This window comes from Sorex fumeus, unplaced genomic scaffold, assembly GCF_029834395.1.
Source record: "Sorex fumeus unplaced genomic scaffold, SorFum_2.1 ptg000072l, whole genome shotgun sequence".
Classification (NCBI taxonomy): Eukaryota; Metazoa; Chordata; class Mammalia; order Eulipotyphla; family Soricidae; genus Sorex; species Sorex fumeus.
Window position 1 is genome coordinate 2,474,266 of NW_026606129.1, and position 24,374 is coordinate 2,498,639.

General features: G+C 54.8%; 1 protein-coding gene across 1 annotated transcript in view; it reads left to right on the forward strand.

Annotated features, from left to right (window-relative positions):
• LOC130037482 (contactin-6-like) overlaps window positions 1–24,374 on the forward strand; it is a 158,444-nt gene that overhangs the window by 94,234 nt on the left and 39,836 nt on the right. Inside the window, exons 10-11 of the mRNA XM_056129323.1 lie at window positions 1,025–1,175; window positions 13,393–13,520. Of these exons, the coding sequence (XP_055985298.1) occupies window positions 1,025–1,175; window positions 13,393–13,520 (279 nt within the window). The remainder of the gene's footprint in view (window positions 1–1,024; window positions 1,176–13,392; window positions 13,521–24,374) is intronic.

The window sequence follows — 24,374 nt, forward strand, 5'->3', positions numbered from 1 at the left end:
GTGACCAGCCTCGCCCATGGCACGAGGGAAGGAGACCCCTGAGTCCTTGCCCTGAGTCACGGGCCAGAAGCAAAGGAGAAAAGGGTCAGAGACCATGATGGGTGTGGGGGCCGGGGGCCGTGCTGGGTGGCCGGGGGTGGCCAGGGGCTGTGCTGGGTGACCGATCAATCCTGAGCATTGGTGAGCGTGACGGCCTCAGCTCATGTACTGGGCTGGAGAGTCCCGGCCAGGGGCTTGGGGTGGCTCAGGTGACAGGCGCCCCTCCCCACCCTCAGTCCTGGTCCTGCTGCTTTGCGACAGTTGACCATGGGGGACAGTGAAACTGACCCGGAAGCAGCTCCCCAGGGGAGGACGGTGCTTTGGAGGGAGCCTGGGGGGAGGTGGATGAGGGAGGATCCCGTTGTCTGTGTCTGCACACTCCCTGCAGGACCCTGCTCCAGCCAAGGAGGCTGGGGGCTTCCGGTCTGGGTTGAACTCCCAGACAGGAGCCCAGGACAGTGGGAGATGCACTGGCCTTGCACATAGCCGACCCTGGTTTCACCCTGGTGCCACGTAGGGCCCTGGGGGCTGCGGGCTGAGACCCTGACCCCAGCCAGCACAGCCCTGTGACCCCGCACTGCCCTTTCCCCCACTTGGGGGGCCAAAAGCACGTGGGGTGCGGCCCCCAAACCCAGGGAACGTGCTCTCGGCCCTCGGAAGCCTGTCACTGTCCCGTCCTGCCCTGCCCTGTGGTCCTCCCTGAGGGGCTGGGCTGACGCTCCTCCCTCTGCTCCTCCCCACAGCAGTGTCTGAGCAGCCCTCAGCCTCTGCCCGGGGTCTGAGCACCTGCTCGGCTGGTGTGCTGGGTGGGGGTCTGGGACCTTCTTGAGCCCCCATGACCAGATCATGGTCGTCCTCAGCGCCAAGTGATAAAGGTTGCCGAGACCAGCGTCCAGAAGCCCCTGGAAGGGCCCAGAGCGAGCCCCCGCCCCCTCTCCCCCCCCCACCCCCCCGCAGCTCTGACGCTCCCCTCGTCTCATTTCAGCCTCGGCTCCGGATTTCTCCCGCAACCCCGTGAAGCGGGTGTCGGTCGTGCAGGTCGGGGGCGAGATCGTGGTGGAGTGCAGGCCCAGTGCCTTCCCCCGCGCCACCGTCTCCTGGAGGAGGGGCGCCGAGGCCCTGAGGCCGGGCGGACGGTAAGGGCCACCTGCATGCCTGCTCCTGCCCGCACACCCCTCCCGCACACACCCGCCCTGCGCACACCCCTCTCGCACCCTCCCGCACACGGGGCCGAGCATCTCAGCCCGCAGCCCGCCCTTGGGGGGAACAGGCCCAGGCCGGGCGCTTTCCTCAGGGCCAGCCCCTCCGCCGTGCCCATTCTGGGTGCCCTCAGCTGCCCATGGCCAGGGCGGGGTTGCTGCATCTCCCCGGGCCCCCAGCACCCGCACACAGAGGGTCCCAGGGAGCCGCGCCTGCACCAGTCTCCGCCCCTGGCCAAGACACATGGCTGGGAGGGGAGGAGACGCCCTTGATTCACTTATTTATTTGTTCTGCGTTTTGGGTCACACCCGGTGATGCTCAAGGGTTCCTCCTAGCTCTGCACTCAGGAATTACCCCTGGTGGTGCTCGGGGGTCTATATGAGATGCCGGGGATCAAACCTGTTTCGGCGCCCTAGCGGTGGCCAGCACTCGGGCCCCAGGCTGTCCCTCCCCCATGGCCCTGCCTGGCCCCTCCTGCTCCTCCCCCTCCTGAGGCCAGTCACCAGCCCCTGCCCCTCGCGGTTCTAGGGGGGGCACTGAAGGTTGTGCTTGTCTTTCTCGCGGCCACTGGGCCGGGCAGCAGCAGGACATGCCAGCACTGGCCTTCCTGACCCGCTCTGGGCCCATCCGGCTGCAGACCCTCGGCCCCCGCCAGCACCCAGGGGCAGACAGGCTGGGCAGTGTATGGAGAGATGGGCACAGGAGGTGTGGGCCCAGCAGCCTGTTGCTCCTGCTCCCTCCTGGGCCCCTGAGGTCTCCCCATTCCGGGGGCTGAAGGGCACACGCTCCTGGCATAGCACAGATCCAAGGGGAGGAATTTTCATCCTGCTGGGCTGGCCGGAGGGGGCCTGTGGGTCTGTCTGGTCCAGGGCAATCTCTGAGCCTTCCCGACAGAGCTGGACCACACCAGCCTTTGTGCGCGGGTCAAGGTGGCTTCCAGGGCAGCGGGCTGGGTGGGTGCAGCGTCTACAGGAGCCCCGGCTGGGTGGGTGCAGCATCTACATGAATCCCAGTTGGGTGGGTGCGGCGTCTACACGAGCCCTCTGCTCTGGGTCTTTGGAGGCAAACGTGTCCCTGGACACGCACACACACGTGTGCTCCCCCTCCTAGAGCCCCAGCCTGGGGCCGGGCACCAGACAGGCCCATCCTTCCCTGGGACACAGGGCAGCCGGGCAGGTGGGCATGGGGGCGGCAGGACAGGGGGAGGCCCAGCTGGTCCCGAGGACCTATCTCTGGGCGTCTCGACAGGGACCCAGGGTTGCCTCCTCCTGCCGCCCTCCCTGCTGTCTGCGGCCTCTCCCTTCTGATGTTCCTGAGTGAGACTGTCACAGTGGCACGTCGCACGCAGAGCTCAGAGACCCAGCTGGGCACTGTGGGGGCTCCTGCCTCCATTGGAGGCCAGGCTGGCCCCACGCCCGTGATGGCCAGGGGCAGCAGTGGGGACCTGGGTGACGGGCAGCGCTCGGCACACTGCCCACTGCAGCCCCAGGGAAGGACACAGGAGGGCTGGGCTGTGGCCCGGAGCAGGAGGTGGACGGTCCAGCACTGCACTGGGGCAGCAAGGTCATCTCCCCTCGCCCAGTGGCCTGGGCTGCAGGCAGCTGTCCCCAGAAGCAGCGGGTGGGCTGCCGGGGCTGGAGGTGGCCCTGACCCCGGGCCCTCCCTGTCGGCCTCTCAGAACAGCTGACGCGGCAGCTACGCCATCTCGGGAGCACTTGGTGACCCGCGTTTCCTCTCTGGGCCAGACTCAGTTTACCCAGACAGCCAGAAGTCTTTGCTGGTGAGACCCAGGCCCCCAGATAGTCACGCTGCCCGTGGTGCCACTCAGGGCCACCTGGCAAGTGTCACGCGTGGACAGTGTGTGACTCGTCAGCCCCAGGAGGCATCGGGGGACAAGCACATGTGGATAAGCCTCTCACTACACCCTGCACCCGCACCTGGAACCCTCGGCTCTGCCCTGGATGCCAGGAGTGGCCTCAAGCCCCCAGACAGACCCTCTGGAAAGGGACGTCAGGCGCTTGGCTTCATTCGTGCAAGATACACGAGGATGTGGCCTGGTCTCCCTGTCACGTGGGGAGCACGGGGGCTTTGGACCCTCAGAGCGGCTCAAGGCCCCGAGATGGGGCAGAGCCATGTGGGCTGGTTCCCCTGGGTGGCCGGCGGGCACGAGTCCCTCTCGGCTGTCCTCGGACACGCACCCGAGGCTCCAGCACAGGCCGCAAGCGCCCCTGCTGCTCTGACGGCATGGGAGAGAAAACTGAAAAACTGAAGCGCCACCACAGACCCGCTGGGCTCCTGTCAGTCAGACCCGAGTCCCACAGCCACGAACTCCCATGGCCAGCTCAGCGCCCACAGGCCGGGGACGCGATTTTCTCCGACGCTTGGAGTCGCGGGGCCTGCAGATGTGCCATCCCGGTGAGCCTGAGAGGACTTGACTTGCTCTCGGTGGTGTGAGAGTGAGATGCTGAGAGGGCGGCCGCTGGCCTCCTGCCCCATGGCCTCCTCCTGGTCTGTGACGCAGCTCCTGGTGACGCAGCCCCGAGGGAGGTGGCGTCTGTCTCCCCCACGTTGGAGGGCCGGGAGCTTCCCCTGACATGACGTCCTTAAAGAGGCCCAGACTGAGGGGCGGGTGGTCTGGGCGCTCCACACTCCAACCAGCTCCCTGTCCCGCCTCTGAGGGAGGGAGAGCCACAGGGCTGGAGTCCCCAGGCAGGCCCTGGCGGAGGAGACCCCTGCAGGCCCCCTAGCTGCAGGCCGGGCCTCCCCTGGCAGCAGGATGAGGCCCAAAGCTCCCGCCCGCTCGCTGCCCAACTCGGCTCCCTTGACTGTTCTTGAGTTATCCGGAGAGCGCACAGGGGCCAGGGGCTCAGGAGAGGCTCTGTGGCGCCCAGCGCTGAGGGGACAGGCCACCTCGTTTCAGGGCTAAGGGGACCAGGGCCTGCCAGCCGTGCTCGGGACACATTGTTCTAGGGATCGAACAGGGGCCCAGGATGTGACAAGCGTGTCCCCTGGGCAGCTCCTGGTCCCTGCAGTGGTTTAAAAATTCAAGTTCTGCTTCCACAGACGCGTCTGTCCTCGCCAGCTCCATGATTTTTCTCTATTTTCTCCTAATTGGCATGGGCTGCCGGCTCGTGAGTGCACACATCTGTTATGAACCCCTTCCGTGTTTGCTCGGGCGTCCGGATGTGTCAGCACACAGAGACCCGTTTCTTTGTCTCGCACTTCTCCCGCGATCTGCTACCCCTTCCTCTCAGGTCTCCTTCACTGGGTCCACTCAGACAAAGCTTTCTGCCCGACGCTGCTTTGCTAATGCTCAGTGAGTCACGTTTCTGGAAGTTTCCGAGTCTGCCTGGGGCTCAGTCTTCGGCGTCACTGCCTTCAGAACCAAGACCCATTGGGTCACGGAACCGACGCTTCTCAGTGACCAGCTGCTGGGCTCCATGTGGCCCGGAAAAGCATGGCAGGTCAGAGGGCCAGGGCCCACCGCAGCCAAGGCGCCCAGGGGTCCAGGTCTCTGTCCTTAGTGCCGGCTCTTGAGTGTGACATGGCTGGAGCTCCGGGGACTTTTGGCCCTGACGTGAGACACAGTGGCAGGAAGTGGGTTTGGAGTGTGAGGGTGGGGCGGGGACGGGAGTGACACAAGAAAGCGTGGGAGCCTCGGGCCGCTCTGTCCCCGGCTGCCTGTCACAGGAGCGCCCGCCCCTGCTGGCCTGCCCCTGTCAGTCTGTGGAGATGGGGACCAGGGGTCCGGCACGCTCCAGAGGCCCATCCCCACGAAGCAGGGCAGGGCAAAGCCTCCTGTGAGGCCCTCCTGGATCCTTCCCCAGTGCTCGCGCCCCTCTCCTGCCCCCCATTCCACAGGGGGAGCTGGGGTCCCCGCAGCCCCCTGGGATGCAGCAGAGACCTCGGCAGCGCCACCCTGGTAGAGAGAGAGCCAGGCCCGGACAATGACCTGAATGTCACCGTTTGAAGGATCGGCAGCCCCCTAGGGCCCCATCAGCAGCACGGGAGGCTGTGGTGGCCTTCGAGGTAACCTGGGGTCCTGAATGGAACAAGTCCAGGGAGGTCTGAGCTTACCCTCTGTGTCCGGGTCCTGGAAGGCTCAGCCTGCTGCCCGCGGGTCCTGGCAGGTGAGCAGAGGCGCTACCTGTCCCCCCCCCCACCCCCCGCCTCTGCATTTGCGGGCAGGGCAGTCGGCCAGAAACCCACTCTGTCTACGCCCACAGCTAGCTGTTCTTAAATAAAGAGGTGATTTGGCTAAGTGACTTTCCATTGATTTACTGAATTCATCAGTAATACATAGGCCTGGATGTAGAGAGAAAAGCTAAGGATTTAGGAATCATTACAGTTGAAAAGCACGTTTGTATTAATCTTTGAAATCATCTGAACCTTTGGAGAATTTCAAGAAATAAAGAAGCTGATTATCATTTGCTGGCCTTTCTGCCCCTGCGTCCTTACACTCAGTGTCCACTGTCACCTCTCCCTAAGGTGTCACTTGCATGGTCATTCCCGTGGGACCACATGGGGGCTTGACCCGGAGAACACAGGCTCCGCCCCGTGGAGTCACACCTTCCAGGACTACAAGCTCCAGCTAAGTGCAGTGCTTATGGGATCAGGGGTTGCAGGAGGTGGCCTCCTGGAGAGAGGAGGGGAGAGACAGAGATAGAGAGACAGAGAGGGAGAGAGACAGACAGAGAGAGAGAGAGACAGAGAGAGAGTCAGAGAGAGTCAGAGAGACAGAGAGGAGAGAGAGAGGAGAGAGACAGGAGAGTGGGAGAGACAGAGACAGTGGAGAGAGAGACAGCCATAGATGAGAGAGACCAAGAGAGTACACGAGAGAAAGAGATACATGAACATTCCTGCACATGAGCACATGGTTTCAGCGGCTTCTTTAACGTGTTTATGGCCCATCAGCACATGGCAAGCATGGACAGGCTGTGCAGGAAGTGGAAGGTTCTGGATGCAGAGAGGAGGCAGAAATGAGGGATGAGCCCAAGAACCGTGGTTCCAGGGAAGACGGGGTTGGGGGTGGTGGCAGGGTCCCTTCCCACGGACTCTCTCCACGGGTTCACGGTGGTCCTTGGGTCGGGTCAGGCCACTGGGCCACAACCCCGTGTGGGGTCCTGCACCCATCGAGGAGAATTTTCCGCAGCTCTTTCCTAAAGGACAGACAAAATCAATGCGAGTCACAGATTCTAGAAGATTCTGGAATGTGCTTGCTCTACAGAGGGGCTCTGCTGGGGGTGATGGCCCCATGGGGGAGAGTTGAGGAGGGGGTGGGTGACAGCACCCACTACTCTGACCCTGCACTCTCCTCTGTGGCCCTTCTCAGAGAGGATATTTGTCCCTGGGGTACTTTCTCTGACTGTGATGATCTTACTTGGGTGGCAGAATGGATTTCCGTTAATCTGTCGAATAAATCTTTAAATTTGCCCTGGCCACAGGTGTGAGGAATTTTCTGTGCATAAATGCTGTTAAATCCACTGAAAGGGAGCTTTATTCTGGTATAAATGAGCAGATATTCAGATTTACTAGTCTGAAGACCATACTAGATTATTTTCATAGGTTTATAAAGTAAGAAATTTTTAAAAATCTATTTTATTAAATGACAGTGAGATTAGCATAGACTTTCCAGCCTAACCATAATAATCAGATGCTAAAATTATGAAATGTAATATCAATATTGGATCTAAAATGGATTCCAGTGGGACATTTTACCTAAAACCTAAATTGTAAAGAGCCAAAATTTATACACATTTTTCTTCTTCTTATCTAATTCATTTCAGTCCAATCTATTTTACATTTTCTAGATATCAGTAAAATTAGACAGTCAATTAAAATTTCATGGTCTACGGTATTATCTTTAGACAGAACTGGAAGCAATTTCTAGTTAATAATCTTACTATAAAAATAGAAGTATTGCTCTAGTTATGGTGGTGAGAAATTATAATTGCCCCGTGTCCTAATTTCTCTGAATTGAAGCAGTTCATCTATCACTAATCTTCTATGTTCTCCAACTTCTAGGCACGTGTTTGTTGGTATCGAGTCAGGAACCCTTCCTTGTTTTCTCTTTGCACTTGGCAATCTGAGTCTGTGTTTTTTATCTGTTATTCACATTGAGAAAATTGGGAATTTGGGAAGATTGGGATCCTGTTCGATTGCATTAATGGTTGGGCTGATAGAACACCAAGCTCTGTTATCTTTATGTCGTGCAATGAACCATCACACACAACCCTGAGACCCAGGGTGAGAGCAGGCATCCACCCCAGAGATGGGACTTGGCCCTCCCGCTCAGGAGTGAGGTCCAGCAAGCGTGTGGCTCTGTTGTGTAGCTTCCTGGCCTCTGCCTGTGCCCATCCCTTAGACGGGCAGCTGGGAACCGGGTAGAGTGCTCGTTCCCCTGCCCTGCTACGACCTTCACTGCCGTTGAGAAGCCTGACCTGGATCCATTGGTCCCGAGACTCTCCATTAGCTTCTCATTGACCTAAAACGCTTCCCTTGGTCAGTAGCTGACTTTTCTGCACATTCTGTTCCCTAATTCATCAAAGCTGCCCCTGCCCCTCGGCTGCCGGACAGGGAATGGGCTATGGCACCTGCCCCTCCCCTGCCAGGACACAGCTGGAGCAGGGTCGGCTCGCCTCAGACCACACTGCCCACTCTGCGGAGAGCAGAAACCCACAGCGGCCCCCGGCACCCTAACAGGTCCAGCAGAAAGCGTCCCTGAGTCATGCCAGGCTCCAACCACCACACCCACCCCGGCGCCGTGCAGTTCATCCACTTTGGGAGCGAAGGCAGGAGCACCACAGAGCCAGTCTCCTGCTGTGAGATGCTCGGCAGCACGACCACATGTGTGCTTGCTCGGTGGCCTTTCTGGAGCCCCTCAGAGAGAGGTCAGTGCCACTGCGGTTTCAGCGTGTGGACAGCGTGCCAACCCCTGGTTCAAAAGGGGAGCTCTTGGGAGGCTGTGACTGTCCAGCTTAGTGAAAATTAGAGAATGGGGACTTGAAGATATGATGCCTGAACTCTGAGGACTGGGGCCAGTGGGGGGGATTCCAAGGAGGAGATGGGGCCTTCGGGGACGCCCGCCCGTGGCTCAGGGTCTGATGATGAGGTGAGTCCACTGAGAAGGCGGGCAGGAAGGAGAAGGACACAGGAGCCACACAGGTCGCCCACGAGAATGGGATGGAGCCAGCGTTTAATGGATTCAAGCCTTGTAAGGGCCCAGCATCGCTTCTGAAATAAATAAAGGGACCTGGTCAGTGGCCAACAGCCGAGGCACAGCAGAGGGTGTGGACCCTCAGACTAACACTCAGGATGGCCCTGTGACCATCAGGATCCTTCCCAGAAAGGCTGCTCAGACCCCCAGGACGGTCGACCCCTCCTGAGCACTGGCTGTCAGGGCTGTGGGGGCCAGCAGGGCACAGCCTTCAGCAGGAGGAGAAAATGGGTCATTCTCTTTTATTTATTTATTTATTTATTTATTATTTATTTGCTTTTTGGGTCAAGCCCAGAGATGCTCAGGGGCTACTCCTGGCTCTGCACTCAGGAATTACTCCTGGCAATGCTTGGGGGACCATATGGGGTGCCAGGGATTGAACCCGGTTCAACCACATGCAAGGCAAAAGTCCTATTCACTGTTCTATCACTCCGGACCCTGAGACTGGGTCTAAACCGGAGTCCTGGCCCTCCATGACCCCCCGTCATTCGGGATCGTGAAGGCATCGCTACTTCTTTTCAACTTCAATTTCTCCTGGAGCCTTTCCTTGCCCAGTTGCCTCGGTCAGCACTTCCAATCCGAGCAAACAGGAGCTAGCACAGGTGCTGCCCTTATCTGGCTCTGAGTCAGAAGGGGAGGCTTCAAGTTCTTTGGTGGTTGATTATGTGTCAGCTGTGAGTTTGGCATCCCTGCCATTATTTCATTGGAAGTTTGTTCTCTCTATACCCATTTTATTGGGAGTTTTTAAACATAGAAGTTTGTTGAATCCTACTTTTTTTCACCATTTGAGATGATCATATGATTTTGTTTTTTATTTTGTTGAATATGCTATCGCATTTTTATGTACATATGTTGGACTATCCTCATATGCCTGGAACAAGTCTCTGTTGGTCCTGATGTCTGGCTCTTGTGCTATATGGTTGAATTTGGTTTGCTAGCATTTTATTAAGCATGTTTAAATCTATGTCCATCAAAGATATTGGCTGAAGTTGTTTATTGTGATGATTTTGTCTGCTTTCGAATCGAAGTTATGTTAGCATCGTAAAATGTGTTTGAGAGTCCTCCCTCCTTTTCAATTTACAGACTGAATTGTGAGGGGAACATCCACTTTTGTTTGAAAGTTCAGTAGGATTCACCAAGAAGTCGACTGGTCCTGGGCTTTGCTTTGAGGGAGTGTTTTAAATTTCTCTTTCAATTTCCTTACACATTTTTTTTTCTCAGGTTTTATGTTTCTTCTTTAATGAGTCTTGGAGTGTAACATGTTTTGGGAAATTGCCCCTATCTCGTAGACTGTCCGATTTGTTGACACGTGATTATTCGTAATTCTCTGTGATGACCCTTTGTGGGCTGGAGCGATAGAACAGCGGTAGGGCATTTGCCTTGCCGAGCCAGGTTTGATTCCTCTGCCCCTCTCGGAGAGCCTGGCAAGCTACTGAGAGTATCTCACCTGCGTGACAGAGCCTGGCAAGCTACCTGTGACATATTCGATATGCCAAACACAGTAACAAGAAGTCTCAAAATGTAGACGTTACTGGGCCCGCTCGAGCAAATCGATGAACAACGGGAGGACAGTGACAGGATAGTGACCCTTTGTATTTCTGTGGAGCTCACAATTCTCCACACAGATTTATGTCCTATTGTCTATTGGCATCTTTATCTTAGAATTAAGACTAAAATTAATAAGCATATAATATATAATTAATCTGGGGCTGGAGCGATAGCACAGCAGTAGGGCGTTCGCCTTACACGCGGCCAACATGGCCGACCCGAGTTCGATTCCTCTGCCCCTCTCGGAGAGCCCGGCAAGCTACCGAGAGTATCTCGCCCGCACGGCAGAGCCTGGCAAGCTCCCCGTGACGTATTCGATATGCCAGACACAGTAACAACAAAGTCTCCAGTGGAGACGTTACTGGGCCCGCTCGAGCAAATCGACGATCAACGGGAGGGCCTTTACCTTTACCTTTACCTTACCTCCTGCTTTCTCTCTGAAACTATGTTCTGTCTGTTGGTGATCCTTGCAGAGTTTCACTGTGTCACAAGAATGTGATGTTTCCCACAGCTGAGATTATGGGAACTTGGCTGTACTCTGTTTTCAGATGCCAGAAAATTTTCTAAGGATTAAAGATAAAATATTTCACCCGTTGTTAATGTGTCCTTTCCAACAAGCCAGATTCCATTTTGAAGTGTTTTCTAGAATATTCTGAAAGGATAGAAAAGTCAGTTTTGCTAATTCCTTATGAATGTGACAAAAACTGTCACCAAAATTGTCTGTTTACTGCAGTGTGATCCTAGTTAGGAACGTTTTCTCTACTGTGTTCCTCACCTCTTCCTCCCTCTGCCCTCTTCCTTCCTCCCTCCAACTTTTTTTTCCACCCCTAACTCCCTTTCCTCCCTTCCTAACACCTTCCCTCCCTTTCTCTCTCCCTCCTCTCTCCCTCCTCTCTCCCGTTTCCTTCCTTCCTTCTCTCCCTCCCTCCCTCCCTCCCTCCCTCCTTTCTTTCTTTCTTTCCTCCTCCCTCCCTCCTTCCCTTCCCTTCCTTCCTTCCTTCCTTCCTTCCTTCCTTCCTTCCTTCCTTCCTTCCTTCCTTCCTTCCTTCTTCCCTCCCTCCCTCCCTCTTTCTTTCTTTCTTTCTTTCTTTCTTTCTTTCTTTCTTTCTTTCTTTCTTCCTTTCTTCCTTTCTTCCTTTCTTCCTTTCTTCCTTTCTTCCTTTCTTTATTTCCTTTCCTTCTTTCCTTTTTTATTCCCTAAGTCAATTTTGACAAACTATGCTTTGATATTTGATGCAACTGTAGATTCCTTCTTTAACTTTTTTTGTTTCACTATTAGAGCTTTACAAATATTATTAGAGCACCATGATTTACAAAGTTATTCATAGTTGAGATTTCGACACCCTCTGTTCCAGCACCCACCCACCCACCCACCCACCCACCACCAGTGTCTTCTCCCCACCAGGGTTCCTGGCTCCCCTCCCAACTCCCCCTCCATCTCTAGCCCCCAACCTTGACTGACATAATAAAATTAGAGATTTGATTAGTTGATTTGATCCCGGCTATTGTGATAATATCACACATTTTATTATGTTTTACTGACTTATTAATGGAAGAAATAAGTTGTAATATCCATGCTATTTGTGGTCATAAACTCTCTGAGTTACAACCCTGTCTGTATTCTAGGATACTAGAGAGAGGACGCATTCGATCTTCTGTTTTTTATAAATGATGAATAGGTTTGGTCACTAATTTGTTTTCACTAAGCATTTAAATCTAAAACTTGTGTCCTTTTATGCATATTTGGATATTGGTCTTAGAAAAACAAGAGGGCTACTTAGAAATAGGAATTTCTGCAGGCTGAAGCTCAGTTAATGATGAATAGGCCACCGCTTCTCTGATATAACTGCACTCACAAATCACAACTGACTGTCTCGTGTGATCCAGGGAAGGATGGTGAGTTCAGGGTAACGTAAAACACATTTTACATAAATATTCCCTCTTAGTAGCTAAGTGAAAATATAGTTAAACTATAAACATCGGCATTACTAGCTGGGAAATTTGTCCGGTGGCCTTTAGATATCAGCAGATGTATTTTCAACATTAAATTGTTACTGGATACAATTTGATGTTTTTATGTTGCTGGGCTGCTTCTGAAGTTGGAGGCAGATCATGCTGCCCCGTGCTGCTCACAAGCCCCTAGAGTGGGCTCTGACGAGGGTTTTTGTTGGGCCGGAGGGCTGCTTCTCTCGAAAACGACTTCCTCACTTCGTGGTGGAATTTAGTTTTAAGGCAAATTGGACTCAAGACATCTCAGAAATTAAGCAAGATATCAAGAGCTCTAGACACCTCAGAAATCAGACAAGGTGCCAGCTGCTCGTGTGAGGAAAGATGCAAGAAGACGCCTTCTCGGGCACCTGATGAGCCCGGGGCACGTGGCCCCTTCCACGCGTGGAGCCGCCACGGGGGATAAATCCACGTCCCAAGCCACCTGTGCAGACTGCAGCTGGCTGACAGCCTCTGAGCTTCAGACCGAGCGACTCTTGCTCCAGCCTTTTGTGTGCTGTGCCTGCCCGCCCACGGCACCGTTGGGTCCTGTGACCAACCAGCTTTGTGGCTGTTAACAGACACGACAAGAACCTGCATGATTTTGCCCCCTCTCCCCGACCTTTAACGCCATTGCTGTGAGCAGCTCCTGTCCGCCACTTGCGTCTTGGGCAGGATTCTGACACGATTTCCATCCGTCCGATGCCCAGCCCCGCGGGCCCGTTGTTTTCCCAGAGCGACTGTTAACTGTCCCAGCCCAATTCTTAGGACACCCCCTTTTGGCAGATGCTTTCAGTTATGGCTTTCATCTCCTCTTGAAAAGATTTGATGGTGAGTTTATCAAGAACCTTCCGTGGCTTCCCCTAAGACAGCGGCATTCTGCAGTATGTTTTGGGCTATTTTGGAACTTCCTAGGAAATTTCGAGAGCTGCGTTTCCTGGGAACGAGGGGCTGAGTCCTGTGGCTCGCAGACTTCCGGCCACCTTGGCCTGCACTTGGCCCAGGGATGGGGGCCCCGTGGGAGGGCCGGGGGCAGCGTGGAGGTCTCCTGCCCAGAGGGTCTGTTTGGTGTCTGGGGGCGTGAGCAGGGCCGGGTGCAAACACTGGCTCTCTCCAGGGCATCTTCAGCAGCCACAGGCCGCTGCCTCTCAGAGCACACAGTTGCATTTCTCGCTGGCGTCGTCTCACAGGTGCTAGAGGGTCCGACTGTGACCTGCAGTCCATAGGGACACCCACGGTCCATGTATTCCCGTCTGGCTCTCGGCTCAGATGGGCGTTCTGTGCAGGGCCTGTGGCCCCGTGTGTTGCACCCCACCCCACATTGGGTGTTCTCCCACGCAAGCAAGAGGTCAGGGCTGCCGGGAGCAAGGCCTTCGTCCCTTGACCATGTGTTTCCTTTCTAGAATATTCCTCTCGGAGGAAGGCAGCCTCAAGATACAGAACGTGACCAGGTCGGATGCTGGGCCCTACACCTGTGTGGCTGCTAACCAGTTTGGCATTGCGCGGAGCTCGGGCACGCTGATGGTGAAAGGTACTGGACCTTCTTCCCTCTGCCTGACGGACAAGGGGGGGTGTATGCATGGCCCCTCGTCCCTGAGAGAGACCTAGCTCACCCATGCATGCAGTTCATGGCACCAATGGCCAGTGGACCAGGGACCTGCAGTGGAGGCACTGTCTGGGAAATTAGACAAACCTGCACCCAAAAACACGTGACTCTCTGAGATCCCTCTGTGTGGGGCGGGGGCTTTGACACAGCCAGTGAGCAGGGATTCTCCTCATTAATTTCCCCCGCACTCTCATCTAGCAGGGAACGCCATCCTCCAGAGAGCGCAGCTGAGCACATAACCACTTACAGCTCCTCAGGAGCCCAGGGCTGCCCCAGGGAGGTGCCGGGCCTCTTGCATAATTTCTTATAAGCAGTTAATATTGAAGAGAAAAATGAAATCTGAGTGTCTGTAGTGAGTCGTGATTGTATTCCCATCGCGGGAAGCAGATAAACTCACCCAGTTGGAATGGGAAAACTTCAACGCCGTTCTCGTAAACTCACACGTGTCACCTCCAAAGTGCCCCATCTCTCGCCGAAGGACCATTAGGGCCAGGAGCACTGCTGCCCCACTCACCTACTTTGCTATGTCGAATCTCAGCTTGTAAGACTAGGATGTGGACTGGCAGTCATGTCACTCCTATCATTTCATTGCCTCTCAGATGATAAAAATGGCTCTCTTGATAAAATAGTTTGAGCAGCCAATTAAGCCCAAATGATTAAATCTAGCAATTGGCACTTTATCATGATTTCTATTAAAGTAAATATATTCGATAAAATGTCGGTAACTGCTGCACTTCAACTCTTCTTTAAAATGTCTTATGGAAAATAAACACCCACCTTTATCCCTGATGACAACTCTGTCAGCTGACGTTTGTCTGAAGTGCTCGGGGCATCTGACGGATGGAAATCATGTCAGAATCCTGCCCAAGACACAGCGGGAAGCGTTCACCTCCTTAGGCCTATCCTCAGATTCCAGACACAGGCAGACTTAGTGTTTCAAGCATGAGGTGCTCTTTCCCTGATGATTTTTTGGCCATACCTGGAGCTGGTTTACGTTTGATGAGGAAGCAGGTCTGCTGGAGGGTGGGGGGGAGGGTGGGGTGGAGGGGGCGATGTGTCACCTCGTTCCAAATTAAGAAGACACGAGCAGCCTCCCTGCCTTCCTGGTGCTGCATTAAATAAAATATGGTGGCGGATGAAGAGGCATCACCAGTAGCTCCCCCAGAACTGAGAAATCTGGGGAAAGGAAAGAAGAATAAAGGAGAGACAGCAGCAGCAGAAACAGTTTCTCCAGGAAGGTTCCTGTAAAATCCCTGCTTCTGAGCCAGACCTGAGGCTGACGTCCGGGTACAGGGACCCTTTTATCCCAGAGACAGAGGGAACAGACCTCGGCCGAGGGAAGGAGGCAGATGGGTTGTTTCCTCAGCTGGTTCTTGTCCTGTGCACCGTGATGCTGAAGGCCCATAGTTAACGAGGGGATGGAGGAAGTCGCAGAGGCAGGAGCAGTGAGCGAAGAGCTGCAGAGCCCGGCCTGGCGCTGGCGGAAGCGAAGAGCCTTGGAATCCAGGCCTCAGGCTTGCTAGAAACGGTCCCACTGGGAGGGCCGATGGAGGGTCTGCAGCTGGGTCGCCCAACACAGATGGCGGTTCCCAGTCTGCCCAGGTACTAAGAGCAGGTCCGGGGGGCTCCCTCATCTAGAATGCAGTAACCTGATGTACCTGTGAGCCCATTTTCAGGTTTCTTTGTTGGGTAGTAAAGGTAAAGGTAAAGGCCCTCCCGTTGATCGTCGATTTGCTCGAGCGGGCCCAGTAACGTCTCCATTGGAGACTTTGTTGTTACTGTGTCTGGCATATCGAATACTCTCGGTAGCTTGCCGGGCTCTCCGAGAGGGGTGGAGGAATCGAACTCTGGTCGGCCATGTTGGCCACTTGTAAGGCGAACGCCCTACCGCTGTGCTGTAGTGAACTGGAATTAAGACCAAGCCACAACCACCTCACCTTCATCTTTTAGTTTTTTCTTTCCATTCTGTTTTTTTGTTGCTGTTTTTGTGCCAGCGGTGCTCAGGGCTTAGTCCCGGCTCTGCACTTAGGGGCCACTCCTGGGGGTGGGGGTAGGGGGTGGGAGATGCCAGGTTCCCTCTGTGTGTGCCCACCTTGCTGTGCTCTCTCCTCTCTCTCCAGCCCAATCCCTTCACCCCCGCCCCCCCCGCAGTGGATTATTTGTTTATTTATTTATTTTTATTGATTCACTGTGAGGTACAGTAACAAAGCTTTCATGTTTGAGTTTTGATCACACAGTCATTCAACACCCACCCCTTGACCAGTGCACATTATCCGCTACCAAAAATCCCCAGGATCCCCCTCCTCCATTCCATACCTCCCCCTGCCTGTGTGCCAGAGAACTTGCACAATACACTCTCGATTTTAGTAGTCCCCTTCGATATTTCGAGACCAGACCCACCACCACTCATACCTGCCGAAAAGGCAATGCTAGACAATGTGTTTTGTATTGCTGGTTATGGATACAATACAATGTCTCGTGGCTGCATGCTCTAGGAATTCTGAAATTTTAAGAATTAGGGTCTGCAGAGATCTCTGCAGCAAGTTGCTCGGGCGCAAGGTTCGTTTGTGTGTCTCTGGATCACGGCTGTGGGGGAGCTTAAGTAGACAGTGGCCGGGCTTTGCATCATCTCAGAGTCTCATCAGGGCAGGGGGGAGGAGGACTGCCCACTCCCCCCCTGTCCGGTGAGCCCTGGCGTTTGACGCCACCCCCGCTCGTACCTGGAGCTTGTTGCTGACTTCTGGAAAATGGCGGTCGCCGGAGTTCTTAGGGGGCAGGTGGAGGGATGGCACCTGCCCCTGTCTGGATCAGCCCAGCGAGAACGGCCTATTGCAAAGTCCAGGGTCATGCGAGGTTGGTTTGCGTGTCCCCTTCGCTTCTTCGTGCTCCTGGGACACCTTCATCTTCTTGGCTGGAGCTGGTCCACCTATTGATTCTCCCTGCTGCACCCAGGTGCTTCCTCTTGAGCGGAAACCCAAAGAAGAGAGGGCGGCAGTGAGCTCTTGTCTGTGCCCGCCAAGCATGGAGCATCGGCTCAGAGCCTGCGGGCACGGACCCTCCCCCGGCACCCCCTGGGCAATGCTTGGGCTTTTCTCCTGGGCCGCCCTGTGCAGCCAGTGTCCCAGGGGATGAGCAGCTGTTTTTCCATCCCCCGGGGGCTGGGGGCTGTTTCTTGCAGGCAGACTCAGGCGGGTGTCCCGCTGGACTGTGGATAGAAGTCCTCCCTGGTCTCTGACCTTGTGCCAAGGCGGCTCTGCGGGCACTGAGGGCGTCTGGCCACTGCCTCCCTCAGTTGTATCCTGCATTCGCCATGAGCTGCCTTGTTCCTGAGGGCCTGGAGGTCTGGGGGTCTGGGGAGGCGTAGCTCAGCCTCCATGCGTCTGCTAGCTCCCTCTCCGGGGGTACGCAAAGGCTTCGCTGCCAAGGAGGTATTTTTTTTAAACACTCTCGGCCCAGTAATAGCACAGCAGGTGTGTGCCTGGCATGTGGCATGAGTTCAATCCTTAACATCCCACACGGCCCCCAGGCTGATTCCTGAGGGCAGGGCCGTATCCTCGAGCACCACAGGGTGCAACCCAAAAAATATTTTAGAAAAAAGATCGAACGCTTTCACCTGGGAAATAATCTCAGTGGTGCTCACGCAGCTCAGCTATTTATCTGACTCTTAAAAGCACACCAATCCGTGTGTGTGTGTGTGTGTGTGTGTGTGTGTGCGCGCGCGCGCACATGAATGCATGCATGCACACGCCCACTTTCACATTTAACTGTCATCATGCAGCCAAATAGGATTTTATTTCTCAAACCAGAGTCAGCGTGTAGTGACCTTCCTGGTAATCGGCTGGTAAGGAGCAAATGAGAAATTTCAGTAAAGCCGATAAAAAACAATCCCCTCTCTTTGAATTTACTTATCAGCCTCAGTCATGCGAGAATGCCCTTGTTAGATAACATGTAAAAAGATAATAGTTACAAGAGGAAGATATTTCCCAGCTTAGTTTTTAGCTGATAGGGCTTATCTGTGGGAGAGGAATCTGGAGTCATCCGGCGGTGCATGCCGGGAGATCCGATCGCGCTCCTGCGGCAGGGAAGGCAATTTCCGTTCGGAAGCGTTGCGAGGGTAATTAGCCCCGGTCTCTCGAGCCCCACGCAGGCTGAGAGCCGCGCGGTGCAGGAGCCGGTCCCCGGACCCCAGCCGGGCAGGGCGCACGCCGGGCAGCTGGAGGGTCTTCGTGGCTGAGTGCGTGGACTTCGATCATTCCGAGAGCATCCACCAAGAGGTACATGAAAATCACATCAGAGGGGAAACTATTTGATCTGGCATTTGGAAAATTATTAAAAAGCAGAGTAACAGCAGGCTATAAAAATGATCTTGTTTGCAGGCAACATTTGTTTGTGTTCCCCTCTGGAGAAGTTTTGGATGTTCAATTATAGGCCTCATTGCTTCAGCATTATTTTCAACTGAAATGTCGGAACTTGGAAAAGCATATCTAATGTGCAAATTAAGTTTATTGCTGCTCATTTAGTTGTTTATTCTTTGTGATAGAAGTCTTTATTATAGCGGCACACAGAGTGGCCCATCCGTTCTCCCCAGCAGAATGAGGGCACGCACCGGTACGGCTCCACGGCCGCTCCGAGGGGCCCAGACAGGGAGATAATTGGAGGCTTTCTGGCTATAAAAGGCAGTTTAACGGATTTGAGAAGCCGAGCCCAGCTTTCTGGAGACGCCGGCTTTATTGAGTCAACCCGAAGTACAATTTCAGAGAAATGACAAGCCAGGTCGGATCCATCTGCCGAGCGCCCCACCCCCACCCGCAATCACGGCTGGAGGGACGTGTCCCGGCGCTGCCTGCGGGGCCTGCGGCGTCCACCGATTCTCTGCAAAGTGCAGGTTAGAGCGTTTCCGTAGAAGAGAAAGATGCTGATTTGAAAATGGCTGATCAAGGCAGTCTTCCAGGTGAGAGAGTGGCTCGGGGATTGTACACCATCCGAGATGAAATTCTCTCCCCTGCAAAGCCCACGTGTGGACACTGTTCTCTCCTCGGGTGGCTGAAGACCAGCTGGCCCGGTCAAGGCCGACCTGTCTTTGTCACTGGGCCTCCGGGGGTCTGGGTGCTTTGTCCTGTGTAAAGTAGCACCGAGCAGGTGCGGGAAGGCTGCTGCCAGGCTCGGTGCCCGCCCAGCCCCGTGGGCACTAGGAGAGTGTGGACATGCCGAGGGGCCTTGTGGGAGTGTCTGGGAACTGGCGCACGCAGGTGTCAGAGAAGAAACCTGGGGTCGGTCGGAGGGAAACTCGCTGCATTCCCATGGGGGAGCAGGAACCCTTCACACCCCTCACACCCGACAGGCTCCTGGAAGGGGAGGAAGCCGGGCCTGGGGCCAGAGGCCAGGAGAAACTGGCAGAGATGGGGTCAGGAGCATGGCATGGAGCAGGGACATGGCAGGGACGTGGGGCAGGGACACCCAGCAAGGCCTTCCCAGGACATGGGGGCTTCGCCCTTGCCTGCTCCAGGCCCTGCTCCAGGACACGTGTTGCCGTGTCCCCCCAGCGCCCTAGGCTGCAGCTGGGGTCTCCTCAGGGGAGCCGCCACTCTGGGTGTCTCCTCCACCCGAGTAAGGACAAGCCGCCCCTCCCACCAGGGGGACCCCGTCTCTCTCCCAGACTCCCGGGCCCCTGGGCAGGAGGGGCACTGAGACCAGGGAGTGTGCAGTGAGCAGCCCCTGGTACCGCCACGCTGGCCCGAGGGAACGGCCCAGCCGAGCTGCAGGCTGGGCTGAGACTCACCGTCTGGCATAAGAACCAGGGGCTGGACAGGGGCAGGACATGGGGTCTGCCTGCAGGACATCCACCTGCATGGCGGCATCAGCACAGCGGGGGCAGGGGTGCTGGTGCTGAGGCCCACACAAGGAGCCAGGTGGGTTCCTCGTGGGAGACCCACTTTCAGACAAGACCCCACGCTGAGAGAAGCCACGTGAGACCACAGGAAGCTCGGTCCTGTGAGCTGCCCCTGCCCCTGCATGGTACTGGGCAGTGGCACTTGCTGCCACCGAGAAACTTGCCTGTGGCAATGTGCCCACATCTGTGGTCTAGTGGGTGGCAGAGAGCCCGCCCGCTGCGCCCATCCCCGCCCTGCCCTGGTCCTGCCTGCTTGGGCCTCCAGATGGCCACACGGCTGCCACGCACCAGGGAGATCCACCCCTTCCGCCCCCATGACCCCCAGCTGGGACTTTCTCTTCACTAAACACAGAAGGTGCATCTGGCTGGGCCATTGAGGCAGCTTGAGCAGAAAATGTCCTGAGCAGAAAATGTCCCCCAGACCTGAGTCAATGGCCCCCGTGTCCGTTAAGAGCTGGAGGCCCCTTTCCTACAGGACCCCCGGCCTTTGCCCTCTGGGTGTGCGTCTCCTGAGCCCCAGGAGGGCGTGCCCGCGCCTGTCTGCCCACGCCAGCTATCCAGGCTGGTCCAGCTCTCTAGGTCTGATGTAGGAATCCATAGGAGGCCACGGGGCTGTCCACGGCCCACAGGTGGACGAGGGGAGGAGGAAGTGATCATATATGTCAGCTTACCTCCTCCTCGGCCCCCATTGTCTCCCTCCAAATGCCCCAGGGAACCGTCCTCTGCCCACAGGTCTCATGGCCCGACTCCCTCCTGAGGAATCCCGGCCTCTGCCCCTGATACCTTCCCACTGCCCAACACAGGACGATGGGCAGGGGACAGGTGAACACGATGGGCCATTGTGAAGACACACGTGAGGCTGGCAGAGCTCTTTGCCCCATGGACAGGCATCGAGAATCCACCCGGGGAGGAGCAGAGAGCGCGTGTTCCTCCTCAGCCGGGCTCCTGCCACAGAGTCACTGCAGGGGCTTCTCCAGTCACTGCATGCTGCGTGGATGTGTCCTCCCTGCCCCCCTCCCGACACAGCAGACAGTTACTCCCCCAGACCCACTCTGCTACTCTGGCACGTTGGGAGCTTTGGCTGAACCCCCTCGAGTGTTGAGGTATCGAGAAGGTCCCTCATGGGGAGCCGGAACCCACAGTCACTGAGGCACTGGTGACCACTCTGCTCCGCTGGGCCTTGGCTGGGCGAGAGGCTGGGCACAGTCCCACCTGGGATGCTTAGAGACCCCCGACCCATCGGAGGGAGGGCATCCGGGCTCCATGGCCATACCTGTGGCTGGACACGGGCAGGTACATGGAACTCGTTGGAAACCCTCTGGTGGCCAAGGAGCCGCGGGCCGTGCTGACCACTACCTCTCTGTTTGTTTGTTTGCTTGCCGGACACGGTTTATTTCTGAGCCTCAGCTCTGATTGTCCGTGTTTGCTTTCCCCTGAGCGAGTCATTTTCTTGTTCTGTTTGCTCTGTTTCTGTGGATTTGACATTAATTCATTCTCGACTTGCACCACTGTCTCCAGACAGCGCTGGCCGCTGCGAGGGGCCCGGCCTGGCTCGGGGCTCTACTCCAGCTGCAAACACCCACATCTTGGGCCAAGGATCTTGAAACCAAGAGCGCTGCTGGGCGCCGAGGCCTTCTTCTTTGCCAGACGTTCATCTTCCATGCCCGCCTTTGGGAGATGGTTTGCTGGGACCAGAGCTCTGAGTGTTCAGCCTTGCTCCTGGGCTCAGAGCAGCTGCTGGCCCTGCGCTGTGGACACGCAGCCTGGGTTTGGGTCTCTCCCCAGGCCCGTCCCGTTTGCCCACGCAGCTGCACTGACCTTCACTCCCACCCACATCACGTGCCCGGGACTCTGAGCCCTTCCATGTGCCTCCTCACTGCCCTTGCTTCAGGTGATTTTGCAGCTGCCCAGACCCTGCCTCCCAGCTCCTCGACGTCTCTGGACTTGCTGTTTCTTTCCTGCTGGCAGCTAAGGGACCCCGTGTCTCTTGCCGCCGTGCTCCATCCCTCCCCATCTAACTGAGCCTGCCTCACTGTTGCTCTTGTCCTTGAAACTTGTGCCTGAGCTGGGATGGGTATCGTGTCCAGCTCACTTTATTTCTGCATCACAGTTACTCCTCGTCGGTTTTCTTTGCTGCTTCCCACTAACCCTACGACTTTCCCAAGTGGGGACTGTGCCCGAGATTCCGTGTATCTATTCCATGCTGTCCCTGCCTGGCTGGGAAACTAGCCGGTCCCATGAGGTTTAATTCTATCGGTAAAAGCCAGAGTGATTGTTCAGGGTTAAAGTGCTGCCTTGTAGATAAGGGAGGAACAGAGAGGGGCCCCGCTATTGTAGATAAGTGAGGAGTAGGAAAGTTCAGCAACCTTGATGGCTCACCGCCTCATCGTAGTGAGGGGCTGGCAACAGTGCCAACAGGTGAAAAGCGAACCAACAGGTGCTGCCCAGAGATGCAGGCAGATGAAGGGTTGGACTCCTTGCATCTGTGTCAATCTGGCCAGTACTTTCTGTATGTCAGCAGCACGTCCATGCACAAGGTATGTGGCGTGTTTGTCAGCATGCAGATTGTTATAACATGCCACCCTCAGGGCAGAGCCTGGCAAGCTACTCGTAGCCTATCCGATATGCCAAAAAGAATAACAAAAATGGGCCTCACTCCCCTGGCCCTGGAAGAGCCCCAATATGGCAGTTTTGAGAAGGACGAGCAAGGAGAGGCTGCTAAAATCTCAGGGCCGAATTAAGCTGCCAAAACAAAAGACTAAAATGATTGTCTGCACTTTTAACACACAAACGCTGGCATCAGAAGCATCCATCAAGGACCTGATGGTGCAAGCACAGAAGACCAAGCACATCATCATTGGATTGACCGAGATGAGAAGGCTTTGACCACATCATGCCATTTTCAACACTGGAGAATAACTGTTCCTCAGAACATGCGACATTAGAGGCATCGGTAGTGTTGGTGTTCTCTTAACACGAACTAGGCCATGAACATTGATTCGCTCGAATGCCTAACAACCTGAATTGGACACTTACGTTTGAATTGATGTGGCTCATTGCCCATTTATATCCTCATTGTCTTTGCACCAATATCCAACTACAATGAAGAAGAAATTGAGAAGTTCTACATGGAGCTGAAGAAGTTCTAGAAAGTAGACCACACCTTCTACAAGGTCATTGTCGGTGATTTTAATGCCATGATAGGACCGAGAAGGTTGCCTGAAGAACTCCACACGGGACCCGTGGCCTAGAATGGAACGAACAGAGTGAGAGACTATCTGAGTTCATCAGTGTTGACCAAGATCATTCATGGTAACTTGCAGTTCCAGAAAGCCGAATCTAAACATTGGATATGGGAGTCTCCCTGTGGACAATTCCACAATGAAATTGACCACATCATATTCAATCAACGGTTTTGCCTGATCGATATTGCTATTGTCTGAAAATTCCAAACGGGATCAGACCGCCGTCTCATTTCTGTGAAATTATACTTCACAGAGTGGGGAGAAAAGGCTGCAAAGTTTAAGAAGAGAACTCCCAGAACAACCACCAACTGGGAGTTCTTTGGCACTATTGCGGCAATATGGGAAGATGCCATCGTTGACAACATCGACAAGAAATACAATCGACTGGCTCAGCACCTCCATGATTGTGTGAGGAATGCTGAGAGAGAAAAAGCCACAAAAAGATGACTGTCTTCGGAAACTCTTGAGCTCATTCACCAATGTGGTTTGGTGCAAGCCTCAGGCAATCACAAGCAAACGTCCAAGCTTGCAAAGCAGTGCAGAGAAGCAATAAAGGAAGATCTTAAAGAGAGAAGAGTAGCAGTGCTGGCCAATGTGGCAGAAGCTGGGAAAAGCATTCATAACGCCCGCCTGTCCTTCACCAACTACAAGACCAAGATGACTGCTCTCCGACATCCTGACGGATCTATCACATCTTCCAGGAGGGCAATGGAGAAGATTATCCATGACTTCTACTCAGATATCTTAGATAACCACATCCACCTGCCCACATACCAAATTCCGCAGGATGGATATGCTGTTCCCAACATTCTCCCTTCCAAAATCCAACACGCCATTTGGTCAGTGAAGAAGAGAACAGCACCTGGCCCAGACAAGGTCAGACCCCAACACCTGAAGAATCTGCCACCAGTACTTGTCAATACACTGGCTAGGCTCTTCACATACCACCTGTTTGATTGCAAGCTTCTGTCCCAATGGAAAACCAGGTGGACCGTTCTACTGTACAAGAAGGGAGACATCCACGACATTGGCAACTATCACCTGATCTGCCTGTTGTCTGTCATCTACAAGTTGTTCACTCAAGTCATCCTGAATAGGATTGGCAGAACACTAGATGAAGGACAACCATGTGAGCAAGCTGAGTTCTGAAAAGGATTCAGCACAATCGACCATAACCAAACGGTGACCAAGCTCATTGAGGTTTCTTGGGAGTTCATGATGCTGCTCTGTCTAATCATTGATTTAAAGAAGGCCTTTGATTCTGTTGAGACTGAAGCAGTCATCAATCAAAGCCCTAGCCAAACAGGGAGTTCAAACTCAATACATCAGCATCCTCCGTGAGCTGTATTGCGGATTCACTACCAGGATCTCACCATTCTACAAGGAAGCGATCATTGACATAAAGAGAGGTGTTTGGCAGGGTGAAAACATTTCACTGAAACTCTTCAGTGCCACCCTCGAGAATGTCATGCGATGACTGAAATGGGAAGAAATGGGAGTGAAGATAGATGGTTGGCAACCACACCACATCTGCTTTGCTGATGCCATCATTCTAATAACACCAAAAATTATCCAAGTGGCACAAATTCTGACCAACTTTGAACATGAGTGTGGAAAGGTCGGACTGCAGCTGAATCTCACCAA